This window comes from Rhamphochromis longiceps, linkage group LG23 (assembly GCF_057381845.1).
Source record: "Rhamphochromis longiceps isolate RC_006_pf linkage group LG23, R_longiceps_female_GT1.1, whole genome shotgun sequence".
In the NCBI taxonomy this organism is placed as follows: Eukaryota; Metazoa; Chordata; class Actinopteri; order Cichliformes; family Cichlidae; genus Rhamphochromis; species Rhamphochromis longiceps.
Window position 1 is genome coordinate 18,744,804 of NC_140578.1, and position 18,353 is coordinate 18,763,156.

General features: G+C 44.6%; 1 protein-coding gene and 11 non-coding genes across 12 annotated transcripts; 4 read left to right on the forward strand and 8 right to left on the reverse strand.

Annotated features, from left to right (window-relative positions):
* Window positions 1-83: 83 nt before the first annotated feature.
* trnaw-cca (transfer RNA tryptophan (anticodon CCA)) lies at window positions 84-155 on the reverse strand. Its single transcript has one exon. It is a non-coding gene; the product is annotated as a tRNA-Trp (tRNA).
* Window positions 156-914: 759 nt separating this feature from the next.
* Window positions 915-997, forward strand: trnas-uga (transfer RNA serine (anticodon UGA)). Its single transcript has one exon. It is a non-coding gene; the product is annotated as a tRNA-Ser (tRNA).
* Window positions 998-4,846: 3,849 nt separating this feature from the next.
* trnaw-cca (transfer RNA tryptophan (anticodon CCA)) lies at window positions 4,847-4,918 on the reverse strand. Its single transcript has one exon. It is a non-coding gene; the product is annotated as a tRNA-Trp (tRNA).
* Window positions 4,919-5,677: 759 nt separating this feature from the next.
* Window positions 5,678-5,760, forward strand: trnas-uga (transfer RNA serine (anticodon UGA)). The gene has a single exon. It is a non-coding gene; the product is annotated as a tRNA-Ser (tRNA).
* Window positions 5,761-6,678: 918 nt separating this feature from the next.
* trnam-cau (transfer RNA methionine (anticodon CAU)) lies at window positions 6,679-6,750 on the reverse strand. Its single transcript has one exon. It is a non-coding gene; the product is annotated as a tRNA-Met (tRNA).
* A 1,306-nt stretch (window positions 6,751-8,056) lies between these two features.
* Window positions 8,057-8,128, reverse strand: trnaw-cca (transfer RNA tryptophan (anticodon CCA)). The gene has a single exon. It is a non-coding gene; the product is annotated as a tRNA-Trp (tRNA).
* Window positions 8,129-8,887: 759 nt separating this feature from the next.
* Window positions 8,888-8,970, forward strand: trnas-uga (transfer RNA serine (anticodon UGA)). Its single transcript has one exon. It is a non-coding gene; the product is annotated as a tRNA-Ser (tRNA).
* A 918-nt stretch (window positions 8,971-9,888) lies between these two features.
* On the reverse strand, window positions 9,889-9,960 carry trnam-cau (transfer RNA methionine (anticodon CAU)). The gene has a single exon. It is a non-coding gene; the product is annotated as a tRNA-Met (tRNA).
* A 1,306-nt stretch (window positions 9,961-11,266) lies between these two features.
* On the reverse strand, window positions 11,267-11,338 carry trnaw-cca (transfer RNA tryptophan (anticodon CCA)). The gene has a single exon. It is a non-coding gene; the product is annotated as a tRNA-Trp (tRNA).
* A 759-nt stretch (window positions 11,339-12,097) lies between these two features.
* On the forward strand, window positions 12,098-12,180 carry trnas-uga (transfer RNA serine (anticodon UGA)). Its single transcript has one exon. It is a non-coding gene; the product is annotated as a tRNA-Ser (tRNA).
* Window positions 12,181-12,487: 307 nt separating this feature from the next.
* trnaw-cca (transfer RNA tryptophan (anticodon CCA)) lies at window positions 12,488-12,559 on the reverse strand. Its single transcript has one exon. It is a non-coding gene; the product is annotated as a tRNA-Trp (tRNA).
* Window positions 12,560-13,552: 993 nt separating this feature from the next.
* Window positions 13,553-15,941, reverse strand: LOC146641649 (uncharacterized). Its single transcript, XM_085398484.1, has 6 exons — window positions 15,834-15,941; window positions 14,782-15,021; window positions 14,573-14,684; window positions 14,169-14,257; window positions 13,881-14,053; window positions 13,553-13,717 (listed from the first exon to the last, which is right to left on the reverse strand). Exons 3-6 carry the CDS (start codon window positions 14,626-14,628, stop codon window positions 13,688-13,690), a joined length of 348 nt encoding a protein of 115 aa, XP_085254610.1. The 5' UTR covers window positions 14,629-14,684; window positions 14,782-15,021; window positions 15,834-15,941; the 3' UTR covers window positions 13,553-13,687.
* Window positions 15,942-18,353: the final 2,412 nt, after the last annotated feature.

The window sequence follows — 18,353 nt, forward strand, 5'->3', positions numbered from 1 at the left end:
GGACAGACGGACGAGTATGCCACAAGCAACTAAAAACCTCCTATTGGAAGGGAATCACAGGCTGCAGTCCCCTCACTCTCGGCTGACCTTGACGTGATTTGAACACGCAACCTTCTGATCTGGAGTCAGATGCGCTACCATTGCGCCACAAGGTCCCACAAACCTGCCCCTCTGCTCAAAACTTCTGAAAATCTCTGAGAAGCCAGACCATCTTTCCACACAAGCAATTTTTCTGCAACTGGAGGTTGTTCAACTTGTGAATGCAAAGAGGTTGTGCCAAAGACGCATGTCATTTCAGACCATGCATGTCAACATGCACACGTAGAATCTCTCTTTATACTTGAAAGGTTCTCCTCTTTGAGAAAAGAATACAAATCGAGGTTTGAAGTGCGCTTGCAGTAGTCAATCAAAGGCCTAATATAGTGTCTGTCATTCAGTGCTCACGCTCTGATGAGCTTTGCAAGCCAGCTAGACAAATTCTTAACAATGCATATTTGTTACTGATGCTTGTCAGAGAAAGACAAAGTCCTTGGACAGTGTCTAAAAATAAAAGACCTTCCTCTCACACACACCTAAAAAGTGATTGCTCAGAAGGGAGTGCTTTTGTACGTGATGATCTCCTGTCTCAAACACAAGCTGCTCTGGAGAGGCTCCTTGTGCCGTCTGCACCAAAATGCTATTCATGGGGGTAGGAGACCAGTGCTGTCAGCCTTGAATGAAATCTTACCTGACTAAACGACCTTACACTTCACACACAATGGTCTCTTCAACGACTGTTAATGGTATTTACCAGAGAAGTGACTTCTGACTAGGGAGTGTTCTGGCATGTGATGATCTCCAAAAGAACCAGCGCTGTTGGAGCAGGGAGCAGGCATCTCTCACCACAGGCCAAAAGGTGCAGGTGAAGTGGAGGAGCTGTGATGGCCGAGCGGTTAAGGCGTTGGATTTGAAATCCAATGGGGGGTTCCCCGCGCAGGTTCAAACCCTGCTCACAGCGAAAATGCGTTACGGGTGCTTCTTTTTCTGCTAAGATAAGGTTGCAATTAGTCGGAGGGGCTCATATACAAAAGTTGCAACGGTGCCCAGGAGCATTGAGTGATTGACAGTTCTCCAATCACCGGTTCACACCACTGTACTTACATACTAATCATTCATGTACAAAATGTGCTTGTCTCCAAGGAGAGTCCCTCTTCTTCTCTCCAGGCTTTATAAACAAAAACGGTGGGAGATGTCGATCAGTGGCATGTGCACAGACTTTGAGTCACATATTAATTCAAACAGGCTGCAGTCCTGTCACTCTTGGTTGACCTTGATGTGATTTGAACACGCAAGCTTCTGATCTGGAGTCAGATGCGCTACCATTGCCCCACAAGGTCCCACAAACCTGCCCCTCTGCCCAAAACTTCTGAAAATCTCTGCAAAGCCAATCCATCTTCTTTCCACACAAGACATCAAAATTGTTGCAGGGGGCTACTTGTTATCACTGCTATAGAAAGGCTAGAATGACAAATCTTAATCCTTTCTGGCTACGTTTGGTTTTCAGTTAGGCGGCAGTACCTGGGGCCCGTTCTTCATACCTCGCTAAGTAGGTTAGCCGGATTAGATTGTTGACGATTTCGCGTGATCCTGGATCAGTCGGTTCCCCGAAGCTCATCCGGGACTTGCTGTCATAGCAACAGAGCCGTAAGCGTAAACCTGCTCGGGAGCAGGTTTACTTTATGTAAACAGGATTAGATCGCGGCCACGCAGGTATGTCCGCGTCATCATACGAAAGCAACAGCGATATTCCACCACTGTTTCACCATAAATAAATAACATCAATGTAACTAAAGACAATGCAGCACCTGATCCATTTATTGATTTCACACAGGTCATTTCCTAAAAAAGGGAAATGTACTATTAATCATTCTATTACATGTATGTGATTATTACAGATTTAATTCATATTTCAGAGTAGCAATTGTAAATTACTTCGTGTAATCAAGATGAGAGACCACGGCTATAAAAGCGAAGGTGGATTTGGGAAGCCTGTCGCAGCCATGTCCTGTCCGTATACGCGAGCCACCCATTGCGGAAGGTGCAAGATTGATAAGGAGAGTCCTCAGAATTCAGCGTATATTGCGGGATAGACAGGATCCTTTAGCTCAGCGCGACAGTGTGCTCATAGAGAGATATCGATTTTCCCGTGAGGGTATTATTCACTTAACCAACTTGTTGACGAGGGGGTGCAGGACCACCACCTGTCTTTTTTTCCTCTGCCCTTTTCTTGGTTGCTGTTATAAACAAACAGATTATTCCAGGGTCTCTTTCCAAGAGACTAAAAGCAATATAAGTGATAAATATTACCATTCTGTAGGATATTCTTATATTTCACTTTTACCTGTTCCCATGTTCTAGTGGGTCCTGTCGTGGCTCTAATGTAAAAGAGGATAAAATATAACATATTATAATATAATGTAATATAATATTGGATAATATAGTGTAATATAATAAATCTACCCTACCGCCTACTGGTGTTGGCCAGAGGGGCCGATGGCGCGATATGGCAGCCTGGCTTCTGTCAGTCTGTCCCAGGGCAGCTGTGGCTACAACTGTAGCTGCCTCCACCAGTGTGTGAATGTGAGAGTGACTGAATAGTGGCATTGTAAAGCGCTTTGGGTGCCTTGAAAAGCGCTATATCAATCCACTCCATTATTATTGTTATTATTAAATTACTTACGAGTTTAATTTGTCAGCAACTTCCTGCCAGCCCTCGCTCCTTGCTTTTGCAGCCTTTGCAGTGTTCCCTTGCGTTCTGATTAAACTCTGAAACTCCTGAAATCCCTCACTCAAGAGTTCTTGCTCTGCTGCCGAAAAATACCGAGCCGAGCGCGCTCCGTCGACATTTTCGACGACCAATCAGAGGGTTGCCGATCAATGTTTCTACTATCGATGCGTGGCCCCTTTTACGACACCCAGTGATGTCACATTACTGCGTCCAGCTGTACTAATCGTCAACAGCAGGTGTGTTCGGGGAACCGGATTAGCGAGCTCACGGTTAGCGCGATGATTTGATCTTGGATGTGTCATTTGATCTTGGATGTAGTAAGGGACGTACGAAGAACGGGCCCCAGGTCACTGGTCTCCCGGCAAACACAGCCAGCCATTTGGGTACACCCAAAGCAACACAGTGGTCCAACCGTTTACCGTCACTTTAGCAGCAGGTACACCGTTGCCTCCATTGTTGTTCTTGTGTTGCAAACAGGTGATGTCACGCTGTTGAGGTAACAAAGTGAATGGGCTTTGAAGAAGATGTGGCGAACAGGTTATATTCACTAGGATTTGCTTCTTAGTTAGGCAACTTCTGGGTTTAGTCTGTTTTGTCCAATTTTTGGAAGGTGAATGGCTTCTTCCTGGAAACCTATCCCAGACTTGTAAGCAAGCCTTTCGGAGCACAGTTGTTTAGTACGTCCTGAAAACAGACGAGCCTAGCAGAGGATGGTTTCGATCCATCGACCTCTCGGTTATGGGCCCAGCACGCTTCCGCTGCGCCACTCTGCTCCACACGTACCACAAGACTAGCGCTGCTTAAAAGTGGGCCTTCAATAACATCTTGCATGAACAAACTGTGGGAATTCTGAAGGTGGACGGTACCCGTTTGAACACTGACTTTTATAAATCTTTGTCACCTCAGCGTTCAATGCTTCAAAGCTTCTTGGACTGCTTGTCAGGTCTCGTGTGCGGCCCAACAGATTTTAAGCTAGGGTCAGGAAAACCATTTCCTCGTTAGCTGCTAACTCGAATCACTGAGCTTATTGTGTGAGCCACTGAGTCGCATAGTCACGTAAACGCTTAGACGTGAAAACACTGACACTTGGTGTTGCGTATGTTTACTTCCTAAATAAACCCATGAACTCTCTTCAATGAACCTTATTTTACCTTTAGTTAACTAAAATCGACGTTCTGTTACACGAACACACTCTGCTGATGCACTTCGATGCTCTTAATACTTCCCGCTGATTGTCAATGGTAGTTCTCATCGGTAGAGATGTAATACCGTCTGTAATCACAAGCACCGACATTAGACATGAAATCTGAATGTATCCAACACAGCGGACACAGTGACATTGTCCACAGTGAAAAACTATCCTGGATATGATGAGCTTGCTTCAGAATGCCAAGCCCAGCTCTGAAGCTGCTTTTAGATTTCATTATCATTCAAAACTGTTTGTTTGCTCGGAATGAAAAACTTATACTTGATATTTGAATGTTTTTTTCTTTACAATAATTTTGTGAGTTTCTCTTTGGTGCAGTCTTTACTTCTTTCAACTATGTGTTTACATGTATCTCATGGCATTGCTCTCTGTATACCTGCAGCATGTGGGTGTTTTGTTTGCCATTTTTATTCAGTTCCATTTACAGAAGCCCTCTAATTCAGCTACTATTCACACCTATCCAATGTATTCACACCTGGTGCTTTCAGAAAACAATGGAACGTCCAGCTACCCGGGCCCCCTCCCCAGACGGTCAACACTTGCGGCTCCCCCATCACCTCTACCACTCAGTAAAGCTCACAAATTTCTCCATGTGCCTTCACACCTCTTTCCATACTTGAAAGGGATGTAAACAGACTCTCTAAGACACAGGACCCATGCAAAGCAGCTGGGCCAAATTCGGTGCCTCCATCCACCCTGAGGCACTGTGCTGATGAGTTGTCTACAGTGTTCACTGACACCATCAACAACTCACTGGAGACACGTCATGAGTCATGGACCTGAATTTCTGGACAGACGGACGAGTATGCCACAAGCAACTAAAAACCTCCTATTGGAAGGGAATCACAGGCTGCAGTCCCCTCACTCTCGGCTGACCTTGACGTGATTTGAACACGCAACCTTCTGATCTGGAGTCAGATGCGCTACCATTGCGCCACAAGGTCCCACAAACCTGCCCCTCTGCTCAAAACTTCTGAAAATCTCTGAGAAGCCAGACCATCTTTCCACACAAGCAATTTTTCTGCAACTGGAGGTTGTTCAACTTGTGAATGCAAAGAGGTTGTGCCAAAGACGCATGTCATTTCAGACCATGCATGTCAACATGCACACGTAGAATCTCTCTTTATACTTGAAAGGTTCTCCTCTTTGAGAAAAGAATACAAATCGAGGTTTGAAGTGCGCTTGCAGTAGTCAATCAAAGGCCTAATATAGTGTCTGTCATTCAGTGCTCACGCTCTGATGAGCTTTGCAAGCCAGCTAGACAAATTCTTAACAATGCATATTTGTTACTGATGCTTGTCAGAGAAAGACAAAGTCCTTGGACAGTGTCTAAAAATAAAAGACCTTCCTCTCACACACACCTAAAAAGTGATTGCTCAGAAGGGAGTGCTTTTGTACGTGATGATCTCCTGTCTCAAACACAAGCTGCTCTGGAGAGGCTCCTTGTGCCGTCTGCACCAAAATGCTATTCATGGGGGTAGGAGACCAGTGCTGTCAGCCTTGAATGAAATCTTACCTGACTAAACGACCTTACACTTCACACACAATGGTCTCTTCAACGACTGTTAATGGTATTTACCAGAGAAGTGACTTCTGACTAGGGAGTGTTCTGGCATGTGATGATCTCCAAAAGAACCAGCGCTGTTGGAGCAGGGAGCAGGCATCTCTCACCACAGGCCAAAAGGTGCAGGTGAAGTGGAGGAGCTGTGATGGCCGAGCGGTTAAGGCGTTGGATTTGAAATCCAATGGGGTGTTCCCCGCGCAGGTTCAAACCCTGCTCACAGCGAAAATGCGTTACGGGTGCTTCTTTTTCTGCTAAGATAAGGTTGCAATTAGTCGGAGGGGCTCATATACAAAAGTTGCAACGGTGCCCAGGAGCATTGAGTGATTGACAGTTCTCCAATCACCGGTTCACACCACTGTACTTACATACTAATCATTCATGTACAAAATGTGCTTGTCTCCAAGGAGAGTCCCTCTTCTTCTCTCCAGGCTTTATAAACAAAAACGGTGGGAGATGTCGATCAGTGGCATGTGCACAGACTTTGAGTCACATATTAATTCAAACAGGCTGCAGTCCTGTCACTCTTGGTTGACCTTGATGTGATTTGAACACGCAAGCTTCTGATCTGGAGTCAGATGCGCTACCATTGCCCCACAAGGTCCCACAAACCTGCCCCTCTGCCCAAAACTTCTGAAAATCTCTGCAAAGCCAATCCATCTTCTTTCCACACAAGACATCAAAATTGTTGCAGGGGGCTACTTGTTATCACTGCTATAGAAAGGCTAGAATGACAAATCTTAATCCTTTCTGGCTACGTTTGGTTTTCAGTTAGGCGGCAGTACCTGGTCACTGGTCTCCCGGCAAACACAGCCAGCCATTTGGGTACACCCAAAGCAACACAGTGGTCCAACCGTTTACCGTCACTTTAGCAGCAGGTACACCGTTGCCTCCATTGTTGTTCTTGTGTTGCAAACAGGTGATGTCACGCTGTTGAGGTAACAAAGTGAATGGGCTTTGAAGAAGATGTGGCGAACAGGTTATATTCACTAGGATTTGCTTCTTAGTTAGGCAACTTCTGGGTTTAGTCTGTTTTGTCCAATTTTTGGAAGGTGAATGGCTTCTTCCTGGAAACCTATCCCAGACTTGTAAGCAAGCCTTTCGGAGAACAGTTGTTTAGTACGTCCTGAAAACAGACGAGCCTAGCAGAGGATGGTTTCGATCCATCGACCTCTGGGTTATGGGCCCAGCACGCTTCCGCTGCGCCACTCTGCTCCACACGTACCACAAGACTAGCGCTGCTTAAAAGTGGGCCTTCAATAACATCTTGCATGAACAAACTGTGGGAATTCTGAAGGTGGACGGTACCCGTTTGAACACTGACTTTTATAAATCTTTGTCACCTCAGCGTTCAATGCTTCAAAGCTTCTTGGACTGCTTGTCAGGTCTCGTGTGCGGCCCAACAGATTTTAAGCTAGGGTCAGGAAAACCATTTCCTCGTTAGCTGCTAACTCGAATCACTGAGCTTATTGTGTGAGCCACTGAGTCGCATAGTCACGTAAACGCTTAGACGTGAAAACACTGACACTTGGTGTTGCGTATGTTTACTTCCTAAATAAACCCATGAACTCTCTTCAATGAACCTTATTTTACCTTTAGTTAACTAAAATCGACGTTCTGTTACACGAACACACTCTGCTGATGCACTTCGATGCTCTTAATACTTCCCGCTGATTGTCAATGGTAGTTCTCATCGGTAGAGATGTAATACCGTCTGTAATCACAAGCACCGACATTAGACATGAAATCTGAATGTATCCAACACAGCGGACACAGTGACATTGTCCACAGTGAAAAACTATCCTGGATATGATGAGCTTGCTTCAGAATGCCAAGCCCAGCTCTGAAGCTGCTTTTAGATTTCATTATCATTCAAAACTGTTTGTTTGCTCGGAATGAAAAACTTATACTTGATATTTGAATGTTTTTTTCTTTACAATAATTTTGTGAGTTTCTCTTTGGTGCAGTCTTTACTTCTTTCAACTATGTGTTTACATGTATCACATGGCATTGCTCTCTGTATACCTGCAGCATGCGAGTGTTTTGTTTGCCATTTTTATTCAGTTCCATTTACAGAAGCCCTCTAATTCAGCTACTATTCACACCTATCCAATGTATTCACACCTGGTGCTTTCAGAAAACAATGGAACGTCCAGCTACCCGGGCCCCCTCCCCAGACGGTCAACACTTGCGGCTCCCCCATCACCTCTACCACTCAGTAAAGCTCACAAATTTCTCCATGTGCCTTCACACCTCTTTCCATACTTGAAAGGGATGTAAACAGACTCTCTAAGACACAGGACCCATGCAAAGCAGCTGGGCCAAATTCGGTGCCTCCATCCACCCTGAGGCACTGTGCTGATCAGTTGTCTACAGTGTTCACTGACACCATCAACAACTCACTGGAGACACGTCATGAGTCATGGACCTGAATTTCTGGACAGACGGACGAGTATGCCACAAGCAACTAAAAACCTCCTATTGGAAGGGAATCACAGGCTGCAGTCCCCTCACTCTCGGCTGACCTTGACGTGATTTGAACACGCAACCTTCTGATCTGGAGTCAGATGCGCTACCATTGCGCCACAAGGTCCCACAAACCTGCCCCTCTGCTCAAAACTTCTGAAAATCTCTGAGAAGCCAGACCATCTTTCCACACAAGCAATTTTTCTGCAACTGGAGGTTGTTCAACTTGTGAATGCAAAGAGGTTGTGCCAAAGACGCATGTCATTTCAGACCATGCATGTCAACATGCACACGTAGAATCTCTCTTTATACTTGAAAGGTTCTCCTCTTTGAGAAAAGAATACAAATCGAGGTTTGAAGTGCGCTTGCAGTAGTCAATCAAAGGCCTAATATAGTGTCTGTCATTCAGTGCTCACGCTCTGATGAGCTTTGCAAGCCAGCTAGACAAATTCTTAACAATGCATATTTGTTACTGATGCTTGTCAGAGAAAGACAAAGTCCTTGGACAGTGTCTAAAAATAAAAGACCTTCCTCTCACACACACCTAAAAAGTGATTGCTCAGAAGGGAGTGCTTTTGTACGTGATGATCTCCTGTCTCAAACACAAGCTGCTCTGGAGAGGCTCCTTGTGCCGTCTGCACCAAAATGCTATTCATGGGGGTAGGAGACCAGTGCTGTCAGCCTTGAATGAAATCTTACCTGACTAAACGACCTTACACTTCACACACAATGGTCTCTTCAACGACTGTTAATGGTATTTACCAGAGAAGTGACTTCTGACTAGGGAGTGTTCTGGCATGTGATGATCTCCAAAAGAACCAGCGCTGTTGGAGCAGGGAGCAGGCATCTCTCACCACAGGCCAAAAGGTGCAGGTGAAGTGGAGGAGCTGTGATGGCCGAGAGGTTAAGGCGTTGGATTTGAAATCCAATGGGGGGTTCCCCGCGCAGGTTCAAACCCTGCTCACAGCGAAAATGCGTTACGGGTGCTTCTTTTTCTGCTAAGATAAGGTTGCAATTAGTCGGAGGGGCTCATATACAAAAGTTGCAACGGTGCCCAGGAGCATTGAGTGATTGACAGTTCTCCAATCACCGGTTCACACCACTGTACTTACATACTAATCATTCATGTACAAAATGTGCTTGTCTCCAAGGAGAGTCCCTCTTCTTCTCTCCAGGCTTTATAAACAAAAACGGTGGGAGATGTCGATCAGTGGCATGTGCACAGACTTTGAGTCACATATTAATTCAAACAGGCTGCAGTCCTGTCACTCTTGGTTGACCTTGATGTGATTTGAACACGCAAGCTTCTGATCTGGAGTCAGATGCGCTACCATTGCCCCACAAGGTCCCACAAACCTGCCCCTCTGCCCAAAACTTCTGAAAATCTCTGCAAAGCCAATCCATCTTCTTTCCACACAAGACATCAAAATTGTTGCAGGGGGCTACTTGTTATCACTGCTATAGAAAGGCTAGAATGACAAATCTTAATCCTTTCTGGCTACGTTTGGTTTTCAGTTAGGCGGCAGTACCTGGTCACTGGTCTCCCGGCAAACACAGCCAGCCATTTGGGTACACCCAAAGCAACACAGTGGTCCAACCGTTTACCGTCACTTTAGCAGCAGGTACACCGTTGCCTCCATTGTTGTTCTTGTGTTGCAAACAGGTGATGTCACGCTGTTGAGGTAACAAAGTGAATGGGCTTTGAAGAAGATGTGGCGAACAGGTTATATTCACTAGGATTTGCTTCTTAGTTAGGCAACTTCTGGGTTTAGTCTGTTTTGTCCAATTTTTGGAAGGTGAATGGCTTCTTCCTGGAAACCTATCCCAGACTTGTAAGCAAGCCTTTCGGAGAACAGTTGTTTAGTACGTCCTGAAAACAGACGAGCCTAGCAGAGGATGGTTTCGATCCATCGACCTCTGGGTTATGGGCCCAGCACGCTTCCGCTGCGCCACTCTGCTCCACACGTACCACAAGACTAGCGCTGCTTAAAAGTGGGCCTTCAATAACATCTTGCATGAACAAACTGTGGGAATTCTGAAGGTGGACGGTACCCGTTTGAACACTGACTTTTATAAATCTTTGTCACCTCAGCGTTCAATGCTTCAAAGCTTCTTGGACTGCTTGTCAGGTCTCGTGTGCGGCCCAACAGATTTTAAGCTAGGGTCAGGAAAACCATTTCCTCGTTAGCTGCTAACTCGAATCACTGAGCTTATTGTGTGAGCCACTGAGTCGCATAGTCACGTAAACGCTTAGACGTGAAAACACTGACACTTGGTGTTGCGTATGTTTACTTCCTAAATAAACCCATGAACTCTCTTCAATGAACCTTATTTTACCTTTAGTTAACTAAAATCGACGTTCTGTTACACGAACACACTCTGCTGATGCACTTCGATGCTCTTAATACTTCCCGCTGATTGTCAATGGTAGTTCTCATCGGTAGAGATGTAATACTGTCTGTAATCACAAGCACCGACATTAGACACGAAATCTGAATGTATCCAACACAGCGGACACAGTGACATTGTCCACAGTGAAAAACTATCCTGGATATGATGAGCTTGCTTCAGAATGCCAAGCCCAGCTCTGAAGCTGCTTTTAGATTTCATTATCATTCAAAACTGTTTGTTTGCTCGGAATGAAAAACTTATACTTGATATTTGAATGTTTTTTTCTTTACAATAATTTTGTGAGTTTCTCTTTGGTGCAGTCTTTACTTCTTTCAACTATGTGTTTACATGTATCTCATGGCATGGTTCTCTGTATACCTGCAGCATGCGAGTGTTTTGTTTGCCATTTTTATTCAGTTCCATTTACAGAAGCCCTCTAATTCAGCTACTATTCACACCTATCCAATGTATTCACACCTGGTGCTTTCAGAAAACAATGGAACGTCCAGCTACCCGGGCCCCCTCCCCAGACGGTCAACACTTGCAGCTCCCCCATCACCTCTACCACTCAGTAAAGCTCACAAATTTCTCCATGTGCCTTCACACCTCTTTCCATACTTGAAAGGGATGTAAACAGACTCTCTAAGACACAGGACCCATGCAAAGCAGCTGGGCCAAATTCGGTGCCTCCATCCACCCTGAGGCACTGTGCTGATCAGTTGTCTACAGTGTTCACTGACACCATCAACAACTCACTGGAGACACGTCATGAGTCATGGACCTGAATTTCTGGACAGACGGACGAGTATGCCACAAGCAACTAAAAACCTCCTATTGGAAGGGAATCACAGGCTGCAGTCCCCTCACTCTCGGCTGACCTTGACGTGATTTGAACACGCAACCTTCTGATCTGGAGTCAGATGCGCTACCATTGCGCCACAAGGTCCCACAAACCTGCCCCTCTGCTCAAAACTTCTGAAAATCTCTGAGAAGCCAGACCATCTTTCCACACAAGCAATTTTTCTGCAACTGGAGGTTGTTCAACTTGTGAATGCAAAGAGGTTGTGCCAAAGACGCATGTCATTTCAGACCATGCATGTCAACATGCACACGTAGAATCTCTCTTTATACTTGAAAGGTTCTCCTCTTTGAGAAAAGAATACAAATCGAGGTTTGAAGTGCGCTTGCAGTAGTCAATCAAAGGCCTAATATAGTGTCTGTCATTCAGTGCTCACGCTCTGATGAGCTTTGCAAGCCAGCTAGACAAATTCTTAACAATGCATATTTGTTACTGATGCTTGTCAGAGAAAGACAAAGTCCTTGGACAGTGTCTAAAAATAAAAGACCTTCCTCTCACACACACCTAAAAAGTGATTGCTCAGAAGGGAGTGCTTTTGTACGTGATGATCTCCTGTCTCAAACACAAGCTGCTCTGGAGAGGCTCCTTGTGCCGTCTGCACCAAAATGCTATTCATGGGGGTAGGAGACCAGTGCTGTCAGCCTTGAATGAAATCTTACCTGACTAAACGACCTTACACTTCACACACAATGGTCTCTTCAACGACTGTTAATGGTATTTACCAGAGAAGTGACTTCTGACTAGGGAGTGTTCTGGCATGTGATGATCTCCAAAAGAACCAGCGCTGTTGGAGCAGGGAGCAGGCATCTCTCACCACAGGCCAAAAGGTGCAGGTGAAGTGGAGGAGCTGTGATGGCCGAGAGGTTAAGGCGTTGGATTTGAAATCCAATGGGGGGTTCCCCGCGCAGGTTCAAACCCTGCTCACAGCGAAAATGCGTTACGGGTGCTTCTTTTTCTGCTAAGATAAGGTTGCAATTAGTCGGAGGGGCTCATATACAAAAGTTGCAACGGTGCCCAGGAGCATTGAGTGATTGACAGTTCTCCAATCACCGGTTCACACCACTGTACTTACATACTAATCATTCATGTACAAAATGTGCTTGTCTCCAAGGAGAGTCCCTCTTCTTCTCTCCAGGCTTTATAAACAAAAACGGTGGGAGATGTCGATCAGTGGCATGTGCACAGACTTTGAGTCACATATTAATTCAAACAGGCTGCAGTCCTGTCACTCTTGGTTGACCTTGATGTGATTTGAACACGCAACCTTCTGATCTGGAGTCAGATGCGCTACCATTGCCCCACAAGGTCCCACAAACCTGCCCCTCTGCCCAAAACTTCTGAAAATCTCTGCAAAGCCAATCCATCTTCTTTCCACACAAGACATCAAAATTGTTGCAGGGGGCTACTTGTTATCACTGCTATAGAAAGGCTAGAATGACAAATCTTAATCCTTTCTGGCTACGTTTGGTTTTCAGTTAGGCGGCAGTACCTGGTCACTGGTCTCCCGGCAAACACAGCCAGCCATTTGGGTACACCCAAAGCAACACAGTGGTCCAACCGTTTACCGTCACTTTAGCAGCAGGTACACCGTTGCCTCCATTGTTGTTCTTGTGTTGCAAACAGGTGATGTCACGCTGTTGAGGTAACAAAGTGAATGGGCTTTGAAGAAGATGTGGCGAACAGGTTATATTCACTAGGATTTGCTTCTTACCCAGATAGCAAGGAAACATTGAAACAATGCTGAGTCAATATCAGGCTGTGTCAATGAATCAACGTTGAAGTGTGACGTTGACCTAACGTCACTCTTGCACCCTTTTTTAACGTTGAAAGAACGTCAGGTTTTGATGTTGAATCAATGTTGAAACCTGACGCTGATTCAACATTATATTTTCTAATACTGTTGACATTGAAACAATGTCAGATTCTGATATTGAAACACTGTTGAGCTATGGTGTTAATTTTCCACCTCTTTCGCACAGTTGCTTTTTATTAAAACAACAGTTAAATCATGACTGGAAATCTACCTTTCTTTATAGGTATTTTAACCAATACTAAACTACTGCATGTTTCCATCAATACTTCAACCACCTAAACACATAATTGTACTTATTCCTTAAATTGGACACCCTTTATAAAAAAACCTAAATGTGTCACAATGTATCATGTCAATATTAATATCCTAAAATAAGAAAGCATTGCATGTGATGTAACAGAGAAAAAAAATAAACAAAAAAAGGTCAATAGGCATGTTTCGTTTGCTAAATACTTTATTAAAAGACAGTTTCCGATTTACATTTATATGATTCACAGAAGTTTGTAATTTTTTGCATGATGTGCGTCCTGCACCACCCAAACGATCTGGGGCGTATCGGAGCCATTTCTGCACTGCTTGTGCAAAGACAAACTCGGACATAGAGTTTGCCCCTAACTGCTGCGTCAGGCTCCAATCAAGGCAAAGCGTCTCACCTATAGACACATTTTAAGAGATGGAATTAGCGTGTCTCATGTCTTAAATGTGTATGCAAGTGCTTGTGTGTTTAATCAACAGGCCGTTGTTATGTATTTAAATCACATCTGACAGCTATTACACTTTATAGTTACAAAGTGTACATAACCTTTATATACTTACCATTGCCTTATTTGCCTCTTGTGATTGAAGAGCTGGCTCTGCATTGTTTAGCTCCTCAATGTTGTGCAAGGGCAAATCCAGAGGCAGTACCCCAGCATCTACCGATTCATTGCAGCCGGTATTGCGGATGGCTCTGACCTCCTCACGGAGTTCGTTAACAGCTCTCGTCAGGTCTGACAGAAAAAGAGAATTTTTTTTTTTAAGTATTTAAGAATACAGACAACTTGTCAAACGTTTCCTTGTGTCACACACAGATATGTACAAAGACACTAGACAGTATTTTATTACCTGGTATTTTCACTCGAGGGGCCTGGGGAAACCATTTTTTTGTGGGCTGCTCATCCTCTGAGTCACTATATGTGTACAGGGGATTTGGTCTAAAGAAAAAAAGTTGAAAACGGTCATAAGTAATTACAAATGTGCTTTTGGAATATTTTTTCCTAAAGTTACAGTTTGATTTATAACAACACACACAGGAAACGGAGATGTGCAAGAAGGTACAGTATACAAGAAATTTTTGAAGTGCACAAGTGTATACGGCTTTGCATTTATAAAAAGTTTACAAGCTTCCACTTTTTGGACTATATTATGTGGTGATATTGCAGTATGCAAGCACCACAGATATGTATAAAAGACAAGATCATAAATTCTTAGCAATCAAAGATATGTTTGTGAAATAAAAAAAGTTTTACTTGTGCTTTCTTTTATGACTGGTCTGAGTTTCAGCTTCGGACTGAAGGTCAGACATATCACAGTGTTCACTTAGATATTTCTGAAGACTGCGTTCTGCTTCGTGAAATGTGTCTGGAAGTACAAACACAATGTATGGCCAGACATAAATTAGGACACGAAAAACTTGTTATTGTTACATTTATACAACACCAATCCAGATGATACCCACCATGGCTTATTAGAAGTCGGACTGGTGCATAGGTGAGCCATGTTGCACCAGGATGAACTCTCCTCTTTACTGCGTCGTGGATCCTGAATGTGTCTCACGGAGGATATGGAGGCCATGACAATTTCTCCCCATTTACCCATGATCTAGGGACTATTTCTGTACCACCAGTGCTAAACTGCACAATGCACCAGTCTTTCATTTTTATCTTTTTTTTAAATTTGGAGTCCTTTTTTGCCCTGTCTAGGATAAACAGGAAACAGATAATTACAATATATTTCATAGTCACTACAAAACTTGATCTATTGATTGAACTAAATAATAAATAATAGCTTAAAATGTATATAGGCAACAATTACAAGCAAACCCGTATATGTAAGCATTTAAACACTGAAGATAATAAAATTAACAGTATTTTGTCTAAGTCTGCCATTGTAGGAATTCATGGCACCGAGACAAAAACTTGGCGCACAGTGTGGCGTCAAAATAGGCGCACACCTTTGACGCTGCGTTTTCTCCGTCTTGCTCGTCCACACGTAAATGCTAAACGCAGTTTACGTGTGGACAAAAGGTGCAAACGCAAGTTAGGTGAGCGTGCAGCGTAAAGTTTGAATTGAGTGCGAATCGAAGCGGGTGCTCACCAATCATTAAAAGTAACAAAGTCATTGAACACATTTATACAGTTACCTTTACGTTTATCAATCATATATCACAGATTTACAATTTTTTGTAGTACTATGCTAAAAAGCAACTACAGAGCGAAAGTCTGGGTCAAGCGCCGAGGCGACGGCAAGAACAAAGGAACCCTCGAAGCGTTAAAGCTAGCTTTGTAAGGGAATATAACGGAAAAGTATGAAACGAAAATGTTTTCTTTGTTGATAGACTTTGTTTGCAGTGCAATTTATTTGTTGCCGGATTGTAAGATGAAAGTAGACAATTTCGGGCTCCCACATTTTATCCGAAACTTTACATTAACAAGTTTGTTTGTTTGTTTTTACTGTTATTCAAATGCAACCGTGGAAATAATGAATAGAACAAAGGTCATTCATTCTTACCTTATACTAATCGTGGCGCAGGCCAGTGCAGTGCATGAACTGATGCCTTCTCCGGTCAATTCCGCTGAGAGTAAATCTAATGTCCGGCTCTACTGTACAAGACAATGGTTACCTGGAGGGATGTACCAATGTGATAGGGGTGCTGCGGAATAGTCCAAGTGGTAGCAGCTTTAATTTCCCGCTCAACCATAAATCGATGTTTTTTTTTGGGTTTTTTTTGTTTTTTTTTTGCCTGTCCCGTTTGGCTCTTTTGCCATCAGAATTGTTGTCTAAAGGCAAAGAAAGATGCCCAACGGATTTACTTTACCAAACTGACCATCCCAGCCTTGCCGTAATGGTCCATTTGATTCACCTTTTATTGTTTATTTTATTTTCACTTACTGAATACGGGACAGACTTGACTGGGGGAAAGAAGGGGAGAAAGAAAGAGGGAAAGAGAAACAGCTGAGAAGAGGGACGGGGGAGAAGGGCAAAAGACAAAAACCAACAGAACGGGCAGAGAGAAAAAAAAATGCATATATCAATCACCTGGATCACCTGCTGAGAAAGAAAAAAGAAAGCAAGCAGAAGAGAACAAGAGTAATAGAATAAACAACATCACAATGATATATGGGAATATGACAGTAAATACTAAATGTTAAACCTTATTGTGCAGCACATAAGATCAACAGAACACAGTGTGCTTTGAGGTAGGAGCCATAAAGGGTGTAGTTTGTGGGTGTGATCACCTGTGTGTACACCTGTGAGCATGGACGCGCTTGTTTTTTGTTTTTTTAAAAGGTTCCTTCATGTAATAATCTGCTAGAGGGTGTGGGGGGCCACAGCCCCGTCCTCCAGGGCGTGAAGCAGGTGTGGAGGAGATCAAAACTCCAGACATCCAGAGGCCCCCAGAACACAAGAGACCAAGGAAGACCAACAGAGGGGCAGCTGCGCCACTGTCCCGGAAAGAGCTGAGGAGAGTCCCAGATGAGGGCTCACTCAGCAGCCGCGGAGCAGAAGCCAGGGGGAGTTGCAGTGACGCGCCCGTGAGCTCCGCCGGCAGCCAGCTGCGCCTGAGTGACCGAGCCCCAGGCCGAGAGGCCGGGGGCACCCCACCTCCGAAGTGGCCCGAGCGAGCCCCAGGCTCCAGGCCCCGATAAGCGGCCGCCAAGGAGTGAGCCGGTGTGTACCTGGACGCCCATCCCCGGACACAAAGAACCACCAACGCACCGATGTCTGAGGGGGTCCGCCACTGGCAGGGGAAGTGGTGGTAGGGGGAGATAGGCCTCCAAACCTTGGAGGGCCTGAGATGTCCCCAGAGAGGTGGCGCCTGACACCCAACCTGACATATAGACACAGACATACAGGCACACACAGACACAAACATCCATTCCCACCCTCATGCTCTCATATGCACTTACTCCACACTCAACCAACGTGGAGACAGACATAAAGAGACGTTGTACACACGATCACACTCCCCAAGCGTACTCTACAAACCGGGTCTAGGTGCCCCCGCCCCTGGAGGGGGGAACTGCACCCAGACCCAGGTGGTGTTTCCCTTTTCCCTGCGGTGGGGGGAGGCAGACCGCCCCGACTCCGCAGCAGCAGGAAGGCTCCACACTCCAGACCGCAGTCGGACGGCCAACTCCTCCTCCTAGTCCTAGCCCCCCTGCTCCAGCATTCTTGTGCATTAGTGTTAAAGATACAGGACCATGATCGCTGACAGCTATAGGGTGAATCTCAGTGTCTGAAATGTCGTTCAGCAGTGAGCTGCTGACCAAAAAATAATCCAGACGAGAGTAGGAGTGATGGACATGTGAGAAAAAAGTATATTCCTTACTGGTGGGGTGAAGGGAGCGCCATGCATCGCAAAGACCAAAGTCGCTCATATACTGTTTGATTATATTTGTGGACTGCCAATTACGCTGAGTTCCCGCTGTATTCAGCCTATCCATGTCTTCATTTAGTCCAAGGTTGAGGTCACCTCCAAGAACAAGTGTGCCATCTAAGTGTTCAGAGAGTGCACTGAAAAAACCGTGAAAGAATGAGGGATCATCAACATTTGGACCATATACACTTGCAATACATAGCTTTTTATCACGTATAGATAGTTTAATGATTAAGAATCTGCCCTCTGGATCTATAACTGTATCGAGTACTGTGAAATTAATATTTTTATGTATTAAAATTGCTGCTCCCCTTTGTCTAGAATTATAACAAGCTGAGAACACATTGGGAAACTCAGGTGTTTTAAGTTCATTCGAACCTCTAAGAGGTCTGTGGGTCTCTTGTAATAGGACAACATCCGCCTGTAGTTTTTTGAGTTGTTTAAATATTTTTAACCTCTTTTCTCTGGAGCCAGCTCCATTTATATTCCATGTAATGAACCTCAGTGTACCCATAGATGTTTGTGTATAACTAGGGATGTATGCTGTGTGCGTCGCTTAGACAGGTGGAGAGAATACGTCACTTGTTCATAAATAAAGAGAAGGAGAGAGAGAAAAAATGTGTGGCGAGATGCTCCCTGAGTCTGACTTT

What these genes read in the sequence shown, in the direction of transcription:
- LOC146641649 (XM_085398484.1), bottom strand. Translation starts at nt 14,628, where the DNA reads ATGTCTGACCTTCAGTCCGAAGCTGAAACTCAGACCAGTCATAAAAGA. An exon ending in CCCTCGAGTGAAAATACCAG is followed by an intron (nt 14,054 to 14,168) that starts GTAATAAAATAC and finishes TTTTTCTGTCAG; the next exon opens with ACCTGACGAGAGCTGTTAAC. An exon ending in AAGAGGCAAATAAGGCAATG is followed by an intron (nt 13,718 to 13,880) that starts GTAAGTATATAA and finishes ATGTGTCTATAG; the next exon opens with GTGAGACGCTTTGCCTTGAT.